Source organism: Syngnathus acus, chromosome 6, assembly GCF_901709675.1.
Source record: "Syngnathus acus chromosome 6, fSynAcu1.2, whole genome shotgun sequence".
Taxonomy (NCBI): Eukaryota; Metazoa; Chordata; class Actinopteri; order Syngnathiformes; family Syngnathidae; genus Syngnathus; species Syngnathus acus.
The window spans coordinates 11,186,428-11,201,822 of record NC_051092.1 but is presented as its reverse complement, the minus strand read 5'-3'; the positions used below and the strand labels follow the sequence as shown (position 1 = coordinate 11,201,822).

The window sequence follows — 15,395 nt, the reverse complement described above, 5'->3', positions numbered from 1 at the left end:
AATAAAGTTGGCGGACTGGTGTAACGTTAACAACCTGATCCAGTGTGGACAAAACGAACGAGATCATCGTGGATTTGAAGAAATGGCCCAATCAGATTTCAACTTCAATGATACTGTCCTCTGCAGCAGGAGGTTCAGATTCAAAAACAGTTTCTTCCCCCTGACCATAAAATTATTGAACACACACATTCAAAAATAACATCTCATCTATGGACTGTAGAACCAATAATACCATGGAAAAAGACCTACTTAACTGTTGTGTCTTTTTCCAACACTTCTTCCAAATAGCATTATTGAAGATGTTAATTCTTTGGGTGTTAACAGATGAACAAGAGAGGGGAATAAGAATATTACAGTACACACGCTTTGCTGTTGACAGCGGTTGAATTCCAAATTTATTTCCAGCCCTGTCTAATGAACTCATCAGGAGAATGTCTCATAGGCTAATTTAATATCCAGGGAGCACACCGTTTTAATAGAGTTACACAGGCTAAATGAGAGTAGGTTGTCCTTTCTTTCTTCACAGAAAACCAGAGCTAGTTTGTTGTGAGGAGGAAAAAAGGCAAAATTATTACTGCGGTGGTGACAGTGGGAGGCTGGCAGCAATGGCTGAGTTAAGGATGTCGAGTTAACTAGTTGTCTAGTCAAGTCTGAGTGCATGCAAGTTGGCTGGAATGTTCAGATGAGAATCGATTACAGCGGGAGATTTGTGAGCTTGTGAGGCCCTTTGCGACTCTTTTGTAATTCGGAGCTGCAGTATACAAATAAACTTGACTGTTGTTGGGCCATCAGCCTTGAAATGGCACCTCTTCTATTTCGGTGGCAGCTTGTCCATTTTTTTGCGCAGCATAAATGTACATCGGCAATACATCACTCATAAGCAGGAAAAAAATGCTTGTGTCATTGATTTTCACATTTCCCTCAATATGATTTTTCAACTTAATCCCAGGTATAAAGCATAAGCCCCTGGATGTGTTCCTCAAATTTAAAGAGGCAGATCTAATTTTTTTTCAGGCAACTTCACCTCACCCGTCTTGGAGGAAGTCAGTGCATTCAGAGGAGCTAGGACGTATTGACTTCTTCCCTTTTTATTCACAAACCTCCTTCCCTAACCTAGAAAAACTACACCTAAATTTACTTTATTGAATTTATTTCAAACATCACACCAACACAATTGCATTTGGGAACATGTCGTCATAGACATTTTTGTTTTGTTTAAGTGTTAACTCCATTCTTTCAACTTTTGTACCTTTTCTAATTTTATATTCATGCCACTCATTGCCATAGCAACAGTCACATCAATTTACTTACTAAGCCAACATTTAATAGTTTTTTTTTTTTTTTAAATAATCTGTTCAATGTAGTTACAGTGATAATAAACTCTTCATATGGCTGTCATTTTAAATGACTCTAGTGGAGTAAATTTTGAGTAGATAAATCGCATTCATTGCTCAAGTGTGTTTAGATGGATAGTCTGTGTGTATTAGTAAGCAGTTGGCATTGGCCCTCAGGACCAAAAACCCTCCTCCTTTCTTTCCTTCAGTATTCCTCTCACCTCAACACCAGACTAATAGGGGAGAAAGGGGTGAGACGTGTGTGAGAGCAGGGAGACATTAACTTGGCGCTAGCAGGTGGCAGAAGAGAGAGTTTTGGCTTCATTCATGCAAGAACACCGAAAGAAAGCAGGCGTGTCCGTTGGGTTTTGGACCTCTGTGACAAATAGGTGCTGGAAATCCCAATTTAAAACAATACACCTACTGCATCTATTGATAAGACACTATTGAAACTGATTTAATATATAAATGCATCCTTACTTTCCAATTAAAATATTTTGTATGCAGTGTAATTAAAGCCAAATACAATTTTGTTTTGTTCAAATTATGAAGAAAAAAATGGTCCATTGATGTGCTGAACTGAGGTCTGAGATTTGCTGAAATATTTCAAAACAGTTACTGTATATCAAAATTAACAAAACAACATAGCTGATTTATAACAAAAGTGAATTGATTTTCATATCCTTACTAAAGACTAAATGTATATCAACACTTATTAGAGTCACAAGACCTTGATGAGCCTGATTATGGCAGCTCACCTGTGATTGGTTGATCACTAAAGTCACTCAATCAGTCCTGGTGGAATGAACTCATGCATTTTCAATCTTATTCTTGTTTCATGCCATTTTGGCCATGTCCCTGGTGCTTCCAGTCACATAATATCACTAAATTGTATTTCACTCTTCCGCAAGTAAAAATCACCCTCTGCCATAGTAGCACAGTGTGAAAAGGTCATTTGGAAAGGGAGCACGACGTCCAATTAGATTTTGAAGGTTCACACAGGTTATTACGCATCGCTCACCTAAATGCAAAATGCAGAAAGAACTTCGGCTCAGAGGAGATGAAAAGGGACCCGTCGGTGACCGCTGAGATTTGACCTGATTTGATTGAAAAAGGGCAGTAAGGGGTTCTAATATCTACATGTGACAATAATAACTTGTTGGATGTGAATGGATTAATAATGGTGAAAGAAAACAAGTGAACTCTGCAAGACCATGGCATATAAACTGCTTTTTTTTTTGGGGTCATACCCACCAAACCATTTGATGGTCATGTGTTGAGTTAAGGTGCTAATAACTACCACTGTTTGTCCCTTCATCCATCTGAATCAAGCCATGTTATACGCTGCCACTTACAGACAAAAGGCAATCTCCAATATGGAATAGCATACAGGTTCTAGCTAGAAGCAGTCACAACAATTTGTTTTTTCTTTCTCAACTGTGTGTAGCCTCTGTGAATTGATGACTGGGTACAGAAACTAAAAACTGAAGTGAACTGTAACAAATAGAAGTAAATAAAAATGCGGTGCTCTTGCTCAAAAAACACGTTGTATCAGATTTTTTTTAGGTCTTGCTTTGTCAAACCAAGAAAGATAATGGCTTTTCAGTGACACCTTGTATCTTGGTGTCAGCGGGAAATATTGTAAATGCTCTTTAGAAAGCTTTTATCATTTTTCACGAAGGAAATTCATCTTCAGGTGTTTCTGTGGGCAATTATGGAAGACTGAGAAATTTAGGCTGGGGGAAAATAGATATGAATCAAAGGACAAATGTTAAGAGCATTCATTTCCACAAGGTATTCAAGGCTGCTGTGTGGAAATAGACACACACAGATGATTGGCATTCCACCAGCGGAGTGTGTGATGGCTTTAATTGGACACAGGGGAACTGTGAGAGAGATGAGATGCATAGGCCCCCCGCTACCCTCTCCATTTTTATCCCTCCTTGTCTCCTGTCCATCTGTTTGACTGTCCAACACATTTCCTCATCTTGCTGCAGTTCATATGATTGAATTATCTCATTTTGCTGTGCTCCATTGAAAACAGCAACAAAGCCTGTGGTACATTTCCTCAAAACCACTGAAGCAAAAAAAAGAAGAAAATTATTTCAGGAAATAGGTTGTCTACCTGCATTTTTGTTTTCAAAAAGGTGTGTTGCCAATATTGACTCAAGGTCGATCGTATGGCAAGCTGACTGAAACACACAATTTGTATTCTGTGGCTACTGCAAGTAATATAGCCGTTGGCGAAACATGTAATGACAAAGCGAAAGAACGAGTGGAGGCTGGTCTTGTTGCACGACGATTGATATCGAATCAGATTGAGGAGGCGATGGAAAGGGAACAGAGCAAAACAATGATTAATGGTGCGAAGTGAAAAGGACACAGCAAGAATATGTTAGGGAACTATTTTGAACAAAAGAAATACTTGTGTGAACAAAAATGGCATCCACATCAAAAATAATAATGATGATGAGGATGACATTTTATCAGTCTCATAGTCAGCAAGGTATGTTGATCAGAATTACGAAATTACTTAGAACTAAAAATGGATGAATGCAGCCAGATTCTGGTTAAAAGCAACAGTGTGCAAAATGCTTGTATTCATTGTACGTCATTTGTACTGCGCTTTAGGGATGCATAATATATCATCAGTCCGTGCTTCTGTGAAGGTCACGTCAATGTCTGTTGGGGTAAATCTCAATTTCTGTCTCGTTGCGTTCCAGTAATCAGATAAATACCGTGAAGGTATGAGGAGGTTTCAGAGAAGGTCATTGATATGCCAAACAAAGATGCATCTTGTCATTACTGACAAAATGAGACTAGGGAAATGTTATAGTGATATTTGATAGTAAAATCAGTTTGACGCACCTCTGTGATGTTTCCTGTGAAAAGCTGTTATGTTCCCATCAACATAATCACTTGACCTGTATGAATCTGCACTGAGGGAATTAAGGGGAATTTTCATTAGCAAAATGAGGAAATAAAAAAGTGTGTAGCCTCATTTATAAGCAGAAAGGATTTTTTTTTTTTTTATCATTGCAGTGTTATGTTTTATGGCTGACACAATTCTGCTTGCTTTTATAATTTGCTTAGTTTTCTTCCCATTGGAAATGATAGAGCTACTGCTCCAGCATCTTAACTGACATCTTCATTAAAACTTTTTCTGTACTGGCACAGAGTATCACTTACTGAAAATATGGAGTGCAAGAATTCCAGATTAGCATTTGATTTCATTGCCTTCACTGACTACTTGAAATAAACAAACCATAAATTCAACATTTAGTGGGGGGAAAAAAAATTAAGACAACAGGCGATTGTTCTGGATTCCTGTTCCATGTAAGGATCGTAATAATTTTGCTTTGTCTTGGGCTTTTATGAGCTTTTTTTTTTTGTTTGCTACCCTTGTTTCAAAATATAAAGCAGACTCAATATGGGTTGACTTCACACCAATGACAGTTATTATTAAAATGTTTTTTTTAATTGTCTGACAAGCATCATGATAGTATTTATTTATTTATTTATTTATTTAAGATGGAAATTAGTTTCCAAATCTCTTTAAACTGGAGGTCTATGAGCGTCCTGCAACAGATTATGCTCAATGGGGCTCCACTCTACTACTGTGCATATTGTAGCCAAAAAAAGGTGCAATTTTGCTCGTGGGCGCCTCTGAAAGCACTCAGAACAAGAGCTTAGACTGGCATTTGCAACACCAGATAATTGTTACAGAAATGGAACACAAAGAGAGTCATAATTACTAGTAGCAGAAATGAGACAAAGATAAATAGCAGGAACGTTTTTGTTAAAGCTATAATGAAACCAAAGAAGCAAAAATGTACTCGACAGAAAAGAAAACACGTTGGTCACATTTTCAGCTGCTGCAGGGAGTGTAAGTCTCAATGTTTAACACCTCGCAGGCTTTCACCCCGTGATATAAAACATGCTATGCGTGCTTTGTGTCGTTATGTGACACATATGCGCTTGGCAAAGTAATGAGCCGCAGCTACTGTGCCAAAGTGAGCGTTTGCTTCGTGAAACACGCTCGCGGAGGCTTTTGTTGACAACTGCGTGGGATTGTACAGGAGACCTGGGAGATACATTGCAAATATAAAAGAGATGCTTTCCATAAGAGCACAAATAGCCGACACTTAAGTGTATTGGTTTGCCGCTGCCCTACAAATGAATAAGAAATGGACTTGCATCCAGATCTTTTCTTAATAACCCCAAAGGAGTCGAGGTGAGTTTCATGCCCAACCTAATTGTATCCCAAGGCGTCAATGACAAATGATAGGAACACAAACAAGCCACCGCACAAAATGTGTATAGTAACTTGTAGAAAAAAAAAAAAAAAATATTTAGATCAGTGAAGCACAAAGGGAAAAAATACTTTAAATTGCAGGTCTATTGTGAGTTGTGTTTTCAAAGGTGTTGATTCATCTGTCAGGATTGGGTCAGTTTTCACTCAACTGGCTTTATGGGCAGCAAGACAAGGCTGCTGCAGGTGGAGCACATGGCCTGAGCATAGGCGGTAGCGGCCATTTTTCCCCCCCTCATTTTACTCAGACATTCCACGTTTATGTGAATGAGCAGACAGTTGCACAATTCCCCAAACAGATGATGTGGCTGACCCGGTTCACAGAACAAAATGATTTAAATCATTGTGGCCATGATACTTAACTAAAGTCAGCCCTTCTGAGTCGTTTGGTGAACTGTTAAGTTAAATGGCGGTCAATGAAGTTAATGCCGGAGACTGACTTTCTACCCCTTCTTCATCTCTCTCTTGTTTCACTTTTCAGGTTGTCCATGGACGGGCAAAGTTTTCTTCAATCAGCTGCGGTTGGCTTCCAAAGATGCTCGGAAACGGAATGAACAATTGAATCATCACTTGAAATCTGTGCCTTCGTGGTCTAGGTTGGACACAACGTGTTTTGGGGAGCAGCAGATTTTAATCCGAGCATCCGAAGAATCAAATGCAGCTAACAGCATGGAGATAGCTTGCTGCTTTTAAATGGTGCTTTAGCAGGTTAGCGTGAGCGTACAATTCTATTAAGGCAACTGGAAGACTGTGTCACATGTTAGCTCCCACACGTCAGCTCAAAGGCACATGCAGACTGTCTGTGGGCAGCAGGGCAGATGTCGCCCCCACCTATTGTCCCCTCAAAGCCAGCCGGAGAGAAGATGAGACTTAAGATTGATTGGTTTGGTCGTTTTTCTTTTTTCCATTGCACCCTTTCCACATCACTCCACCCGACCTGGCCTGTCATCCTGCAGCCAAGTCCCTTCTCAAAATATCATCGTCGGGTGTGCCTTGACTAAAAAATTCTGGATTCTGCCATCCGAACTCTGCAATTACATTAGTAACGTCTGAATGCATCAAGAAAGTTTATGCTACATCAAATGACAATTCCCCAAGATGAGATGCTAGCAAAATAGGCACAAGCAGACAGGAGGTGCAATAGAAGTATAGCACGAGTAAAAAAAGACAGAGAGCGAGAGAAGAAGCAAGACCACATCAACGTAATGTCTAAAATGGCTCGACATGTGACAGAATACCCTTCAGGCCGGACCTCCTCCTTTTTCCTGCCCCTCCTCCTGCATTCATTCCTCCCTCTCTCCGCTGCGCTCAACTAGAGCACACGCTTTCCTGGGCTCAGACCAGTGCAACAAAAGACACCAAGCAAAAGAGAAAGCGGAGAGCTTGAGCCGAGCTTCATCGCTTGCACAGATGGTAGAGCGGAGAAGGACGACGACCTGCTGCATCTACCTTTGCTCGTTGATGGATTGCCACTGAAAGCATCAAAGAGGGACGGACACAGCAGGCCGGATGCGAAAGTCGGGATAAAGATGAGGAGCTTGTCTTGATGGAAAAAGGGCTTGGGAATTTCTCAGACCGCAGCTGCGTGTGACTCAACGGCAACTTCAGTGTGTGAGACAAGCACATATTGGTGGAGGGGGGGTGGAGGGGGGGGAAGAGCTGAGAGAGCTCAAGCGTAGGAAGATCGCCAAGTGCACAGCTTGTGTGGGACAAAGACTGCCACATTGTCTTGCGTGTGTTTACTTAAATGAAAGCGTGCGCGACCTCGTAGTCCGAGAGCTTGGCTGGAACTGGGCTGGGTACGGTGGCAGGCCCAGGGGTGGGGGTGTGGCCATGGGGGGGCCGCATCTCTTCCTCCACTTTGCACCGGGACAGGCGCTGGGGCTTTTGGGCCAGGGGTCCTTTCAGGGGTGCATCGAGACTTTCGGAGCTGAGACCTTGGCCAAGCAGGTCGGCGCCTGGGGTGGGGGGCTCGGGTAGTCACGGGAAAGGCGACACGACGGAGAAAGTCAGACGGGCGAGATGTTCTCCGAGGGTCTGGCTCGTACTGGGCTCGCTGGTTCTCGTCTTTCTCACCTCGCTCTTCTTTTCCGTCTCGCTCCGGAGCGGCGTCGGCTTCAACTACCTGGAGCCGCCGAGCTGGGAGGATTCTCGGCGGGTCAAGCTGGTGCCCAGCTATGTGGGCTCACACAAACTGAGCGCCACTGACTCCCAGCAACAGCAAACCTGCGCCTGCCCTCGCTGCGTTGGAGACCCCGGAGTCTCGGACTGGTTCGATGACAACTATGAACCTGATATCTCTCCTGTTTGGACCAGAGACAACATCCAGCTGCCCTCTGATGTTTACTACTGGTGGGTGGTAAGTAACAAGCCACTTTTACGTGATTGCTGTGAATACCCGGCGACCTTTTTAAACAATAAAAAAAAGAGACAACGACTGGACTGTTGTAGGGAGCTACAGGAAGTTAAAGCGAAGCCACATGTTTAATTTACTTACAGTGCTGTGGCACACTTGTTCGTAACGCTTACAGTAATATTATTAAATGTGTGTCTGTGAGCAAGGACAGGGGTGAACAAGAGAGCGAGAGAAAGAGTGAGCGCATTGTGAAGAACAGGCTCTTCTGTTATGGTGCAGGAGATGAATTAGTTGTAACGTTATTAAACATTTACTGAGCCGCATGCGTTTTTTCCGTACCTATTGTAACAAAAGGGACAGAAATGTTACCTTTCTTTCAGCATAAGAGTAACCACAGATCCAGTTCATCCTCTGAAGCAAACCGATCCACATCTCTCCATATTTCCTGACAGTGTCTAAAGTATAACGTGTATGTCTTTACTGGGCGTCCTGAAAAATAAAACCCCTTAGGAGTGGCTGCCAGGTATCTTGCACCTTAGCTGCCAGCCTACAGGAAGATTAATGGTCCCGGAACAACAGAGGCGCAATGTGCATCGCGCGGGGGGGGCATCAGAGACAGAAAAGCTAAAGGATGGAGGGATGAAAAAAAACAACAAAAAAAAGGCTGGGGTGGCAGAAACGACGACTAAGCAAAGCACCAGCTGGAGCGTAAGAGAGGTAATGGGGGAGTAAAAGAGAGAGTTAGTGCTCTCTGATCGACACTGATGAGCTGTGTTCCGCTCGAGTGTCCTAGAGAGACCAAGACTAGAGAAGGAGGGGAAACAAAGGGGGAGCAGGGGAAATTAAAGAGAAGGAATTAGACATGACGGAACGCTGGATGGAAATATAAAGCAACAACAAGTGCGGCGGCAGAAGGGAATCTAGGCCGAGTGTGAAATAGGGATGACGGGGAAATAGTTTTGTTTCTTGAGTTTTTCCCCGCGGTATGCTGATGTTGTTAATACTTTAAAGTGAGTACTTTCAGGTCAGTAAAGTATTTTCATTGTCAAGCCAGTCATGTGACGGTTCGTTTTTGTTCATAATGAATAAGCATTGCTGTCATACAGTTGGCTTCGAAGTATGCAAACCTGTTTAACCCCCTCTGGCTTTTCAGTTGCCTATCCCTGCACTAAATATATAAAACACACACCTTCACGCACGCACGCACGCACACACACACTGAAATTAAGTTAATTATGAATGTATTATGCCCCAAATCTCACAAAACAACATTTCCATTGCAAAATCTCATTTATGTTTGTGAAGCCACTTATGAATATAATATATGCTTTATTTGTGTGATTTCCGATTGCAGCTGTGCTTCTGGTGATTATAAGCACTAGTTGGGACTTATGAGCTTTTCAATTTGGTGCACTCATTCCAGAAACGCCCAATTATTTTTACAAGGAAATCAATGTTTTCCCATCTACTTCAATTTATGACTCAGCATGTTTTGGTAACCTCATTTAATCTGATCTTGGATGGTGGTTTGGTCGGCACAGGCGGTACATTTTCTGTTAATTGTGTTCATCCAAGTAAAAACAAACGCACACGCGCGCGCGACACAACTACATTTCAATTATGTCAGATGTGTTTCCACCGCAGAGCCTTGTAACCGTATTTTCCTCTCCCTCTAGATGTTGCAGCCCCAGTTTAAACCCCAGAACATCCAGCAGGTGCTGCTTAGGTTGTTCCAGGTATTTGATTTAGCTACTTTTAAATAAGCAAATCATAGACTTATAGTATATATACTTCCCCTAATGTTTCCTCATGACAGGTTATTCCTGGACGATCCCCGTATGGCTCATGGGATCCTGCGCGATGCCTACGGTGTGCCGTAGTGGGGAATTCTGGAAACCTGCGTGGGGCTGGATACGGGGCAATCATAGATGGACACAACTACATCATGAGGTGAGATGAGTGAATAGTGGAGAAATATGACGGGGTAAAAAAAAATATAAGTGAGGATGGGGATGGCTGGAGAACACCGCATTCATCATTGAAATTCCATTGAGAGTGAAAGACGGTGAATTAAACAGATGTGCAGCTCATGCAATATTTAATCTTAAGGTTTTGTATGTTCCTATTGGTTGACGAAAGGTCGTCGACTTCTTGGGAGGTCAAGAATCCCAAGAAGCTGAATTACATCACCGGTATTTGTCCCACGGGCATGCAGAGTAAATCCTTTGGCTTCAATCTATTTCCCTTGTTGTACTGTCCCAAATGCAAATCCCCGGGATAAAATGTCATGTTTGTAATCGTATGGTTGCATGATTAGCAGTTGACTAATTAATCAGATTACAGTACTGTGCATGCAGTTTTTTGTGTTGTGTGAATGTTCAACAAGTAGAAAGGCATTGCATTCCAAGACGAGTGTGGGCAGCTTCCCTTCCGACTCATATCATGTTCCACGTTCTCATTTCTGTAGTTGGACTCTTAATTTGGATTTAAAATGAGCTCTGGCTTACCGCCACTGCCACCCACCTTCTGTCTGTCAGGACAAATTGCTTTATTCACTTTCTCCAGTACTAAAAGCGAAGCCTATAAATATATTCATAGCTACTTTGTGACTTTTGACAGAAGTTGTTTTCTGACTTCCCTTTATACATCTGCATTGCATTGTTTTCATCCTACTAAAGCGTCACGCAAGATCAGTGCATCCATCTTCTATTATTGCCTTCATCATTATTCACTACATTTTACAGTCATTGGGTTCAGCCACAGTCTCACTGTCTATGACAAATGGATTTTGTGCAGGGAGAAGCAAGAGAGCTAGTTTGTATTATAGTGACGTTCATAGGCGTCATCATTTTTTTTGTTTAGCAAAAAGAAACGATAGTTTTAGTGGTTATCTGAATAGGAATGTTTTTTAATCAAGACAGCAGACAGCGGTCATGGCTTCTCCCGATATGCAAAATATGCCTGGACTCCCTAGGGTCAGATAATTGACTTGGCTATTTTCCAATATTTCCGGGATTACAACGCAACATGTTTCCAAATGAGCAAGCCAGGTGTTTGCTCACCACCAGATCACTCATACTGTTTCGCTCTCGCAATCTAAAGGATCAACTTGGCCCCCACGGTGGGCTACGAGGAAGATGCCGGCGGCCACACCACTCACCACTTCATGTATCCGGAGAGCGCCAAGAACCTGGCGGCCAACGTCAGCTTTGTCCTGATTCCGTTTAAAACTCTGGATCTGGTTTGGATCACCAGCGCGCTGTCGACGGGCCAGATCCGATTGTAAGCGCGCGGCACGTTTTGGACAACTGGGCGTTGGCAATCCGTCACGGTCGCTCAATCCAATTGATAGAAAAATAATTCAAAAACATCTCTCCTCTAGCACCTACGCTCCGGTGAAGCAATTTCTCCGCGTGGATAAAGACAAGGTGAGCAATTAATATACTGCATGTAGTTATTTTCTCACAACAGAAACGCAGACTGCTTTCCTGCAATTATGTCCCTTTTGTTGATGCGGGATTAGAAACCATCCCTTTGTTTTAACTAATCTTCCGCTCACTCTTTAATCCCTGAAAATAGATAAACTCCTCATAATCCCTAGCATGTGGAGACTTCATTGGGACTTCGCCTGAGCACCAACACAGTTTTACAGCCTATTTTGGAGAGCAACCAAAACTATGGATTTGTCAGATTTCCTGAGAGCAGCCTAAAGCCTTATTTGCTGGCACTCAACGTTACCTGTGTAATGGAAAAGTGGAATTTCTTATCGTCTTGTTTATTCTGGTTATCCGTTTTCAAATATGCATAACTCAGGGACTGTTTCACAAGGCAAATTTGTTAGATGTCATAAGTGGTTTCTTTTCATTATCTATGTCCAGGTCCAAATCTTCAACCCAGCATTCTTTAAATACATTCACGATCACTGGACCAGGCATCATGGCCGATACCCATCTACAGGCATGCTAGTGCTCTTCTTCGCCCTGCACGTCTGCGATGAGGTCAGTGAATAATACGAACATCCGCAACGTTGTCGTCCTTAGGTCCAGAATTTCACATGTGCTTCCAATGCTGACTTTTCCAGGTGAATGTGTTTGGATTTGGGGCAGATGGTCGAGGGAACTGGCACCACTACTGGGAGCAGAACCGTTATGCGGGAGAGTTTCGAAAGACAGGGGTCCACGATGCAGACTTTGAAGCTCAGATCATTCAGCGACTGGCTGAGGCTGGAAAGATTACCGTTTACCCGGGGAAATAAGTCCACACCAGCCCAGAGAACGGTCTGGTTTGGCTTTTTATTTCCCCCAGCCAATGGCCTTGTCCTTCTCTGCGGAAAGGTCACTGATGTGTGGCATCGTATCAGTTTCAAGCCCCTAGCTAGTAACTACATGTTCAGATGCGGACCACTGCTCGAGATGTGACAACATATCGATCCGAGTGAGGCTCTGCTCACACGGCGATGGAGAGGGCAGAGCCTCAGGGTTTCACTTCTCATGATAAGAGCTGACATCGAAAGACACTGTCCCCGTTTCGTAGTCACAAGCTTCGACTCGGGAGTGGGAAAATAGAGTCGTCAAACAGTAACACTGACTGCGACTGAGCTCAGCATTGCGAGAGCTCAAAAGAGAATGGTCACATTCTCTCATGTTCTCCACTGATCTAATCCTCCACCATTTATATAGAAACGGATTTCCTCGAGGAAGAAACAGCACCATCAGCAATCCAGTGGACTATTGTTCTCCAGCCACGGTTTCCGATATCAACAAACTACTGAGCTGTTGACCAACGGAGTGCATCACCCAAGGCGTGCAGACAAGACGAACAGACACAGAAATGACTCACTGCACATTATCCGGCACCAGTGACATTTTCCATTTTTCTTGGTTGTAAGCCATTAGAGGCACCACCCAGTTTTGCCAGTGCAACAGTTCTTCTGGAATCCGCTACAAGGATGACGACTGTCACATTAACCTTGTTGGAAAAAAGGTTACAGTAGATGATTATGGGGAGTTGAAAGAATTATTTCCCCGGAGTCCCGTCACAGCGAAAGTTCTAAGAGGACGTTGTTTTGTTCGCGTGTTTGGACGCATGCACTCTGGTTTCGGATCAGACTTTTAATCATCCCCATGTGGTGTGTCAGAGTGTAATTTAGGAGCTGAAGCACGACAAAGCCAGCGGGAGTAAGCGTCATTTAGTCCGAGTTCTGCCGCGACTCTCTGCAAACTGTGCTGCATTTTATGTTTAAAGGATTGCAACAACTCCAAAGTGACTTTTGCATCCCGGTGGATTTAGCTCATTCTTGATTAGTGGGTGGAAGAACATCGGAAACTACCTGGATGTAAAATTGTTTAACAACAGTAATAGTTCCATTGACTGATCATCACTTCAACCTTTGTGTGTCTCTTGGGGGGGGGAGTACAGTGTCACCACGCGCCTTAGATATCACCATTTACCTGCACTTCCATTTCTGTGTTGTCATCTTCTTTTCTGCAGAATTTCCATCGTTTCATTTGCTTAGCTTCAAACTGTTGCTGCGTTCTCAAATGTTTACTTTATCGCTCCATTGGTGATCCCTGAAACATTTAGATTTTGTGAAAACAAATACAACATTCAAGAGTGCATTTGGGGGAATACAAAGGATCAACAACATATCTGTTCAATTAATAAACCTAACCCAAGGAATATTTTACAGCAAACAGAAGTTATGTTCAAATGATGACACTTTGTTTTGGCTCTGGATTTGTAGTTGAGATAAAGAGCATATGACCGGTAGAAATCACATATCGCAGACCTCCAATTGGTTGGCAACCAGCCTACCCCGCCTCTCGCCTAAAGTCAGATGGGAATGTAATGCGGCTAAGCGGTAGAGGGAATGGATGAATATACAGAATCGCATACACTTAGCACGTCATTTGGCACACTATAACAAAATTATCTATATATCAACAATGAACAAAAAAGCAACATGAATATCATGCCTGAATTTAAGCAACATTGGTGGTCAGTGAGAACAAATATCAAGCAGTTAAATGTTAAAAGGTACAAAAAAAAAAAAAAAGGTAGGCTAAAATTTCAGTCAGCCTCCATCGGGTACCAATATGAACTTCTGTTGCCAAGACAACATTCTGCCATCCAAAGCATCTGTGAGTAAAGTATAAAAATAATTGAGTAACTGTCAAGGCTACAAGGTCCCTTGCCCAAGCAACATGCAAGCTTCCGTGCCTTTTCCCGCCACTGCCGGACATATGTATCAACCCTTGATCCACTCGGCCACAACCATCTGCTTGGCTTTGCATCTTTTAGCTTTGAGCTGACTGGCACACATGTGCTGCAGGTCTGCTGGCTGTGCCTTCTGTGCTTTACAAAGTACATACATAAACATATTCTGCCGTCCTTTGAGGCATGCTTAAAACCTTACCAACTTTCTTTTTTGTGTAAAGATGGACACAGGATGTAGAAGAGGTAGCAGGCAGGTTGTTTGTGATCCATTGCTACTTTTTGCGCATTTATCATGTGCCAGGAATGATACTTACCTTGCATTGCATATCATTTACTGTAGTGGTCCACTTCCCAATCAATAAGACAGTCAAACATGATTGTGAAGGTTTGGGTCCAAACATTTTTTTTCTCTCCAAGTAAATTGTTGAGGCATTTTTTACAACATCATCCACATAATTTTATAAACATCGTTTTACTGTATTGCCCCATGTTATTGATATTTGTATTAATCATGTTTCCCAAAATGCACCTTTCAGCTTGGAAGATTATTTACATCTCAAGCACCAAAATAACATTCCAACGAAAATGTTGTAAATGGGTCCGTTTTCTTCTCGCCCCATTGGAAAAGGTCATGACAGGGTGTTGGTTTCATAAACTGAAAACAGTAAATCATTACTATTATTATTATTATTACAAGATGAATTACCTTAGTGATTATGTGAAAGTTAGACCAAAAAACACTAGTTGATTGGATAGAAATGTACCTCCACATGGCAATTAGATTATTAGATCTAAAACTAAAACTATCTTTGGACTCACGTTTACAAGATCCAGTAGCTACATGGCAACGTGGTGGCTCACATGCCTGACTGATACATTTTCTAGAAGAAAAGGCAATTTAGAAAACACTAAAGCAAACCCAAAGTTCCATCCTGTTGAGGATCTGTTTTTTGGCACTGACTGCTTTCATGTGTCATCTTTCATTTGTCTGTGCATTTACTTGTCACTCCACTTTGTATCTTAGCTTGTGAAAATAAAAGCTTCTTGAAATGCGTTGGCTTGTCTCAAAACCTTTAACTTCAATAATTCAACCTACACGGAGATGTCTGGGATTGAATCCAGAACCTCATACATGCAACGGACACACCGAACATGTTGATCAGCATTATAATAAAAT

At 42.3% G+C, this 15,395-nt stretch overlaps 1 protein-coding gene across 1 annotated transcript; it reads left to right on the top strand.

Moving 5' to 3' along the window:
- The first annotated feature begins 6,860 nt into the window (after positions 1-6,860).
- On the top strand, positions 6,861-15,270 carry st3gal2 (ST3 beta-galactoside alpha-2,3-sialyltransferase 2). Its single transcript, XM_037253376.1, has 9 exons — positions 6,861-6,872; positions 6,963-7,163; positions 7,418-8,005; positions 9,679-9,738; positions 9,819-9,952; positions 11,105-11,284; positions 11,385-11,430; positions 11,881-12,000; positions 12,084-15,270. The coding sequence occupies exons 1-9, from the start codon at positions 6,861-6,863 to the stop codon at positions 12,255-12,257; spliced, it is 1,515 nt and encodes a 504-aa protein (XP_037109271.1). The 3' UTR covers positions 12,258-15,270.
- Positions 15,271-15,395: the final 125 nt, after the last annotated feature.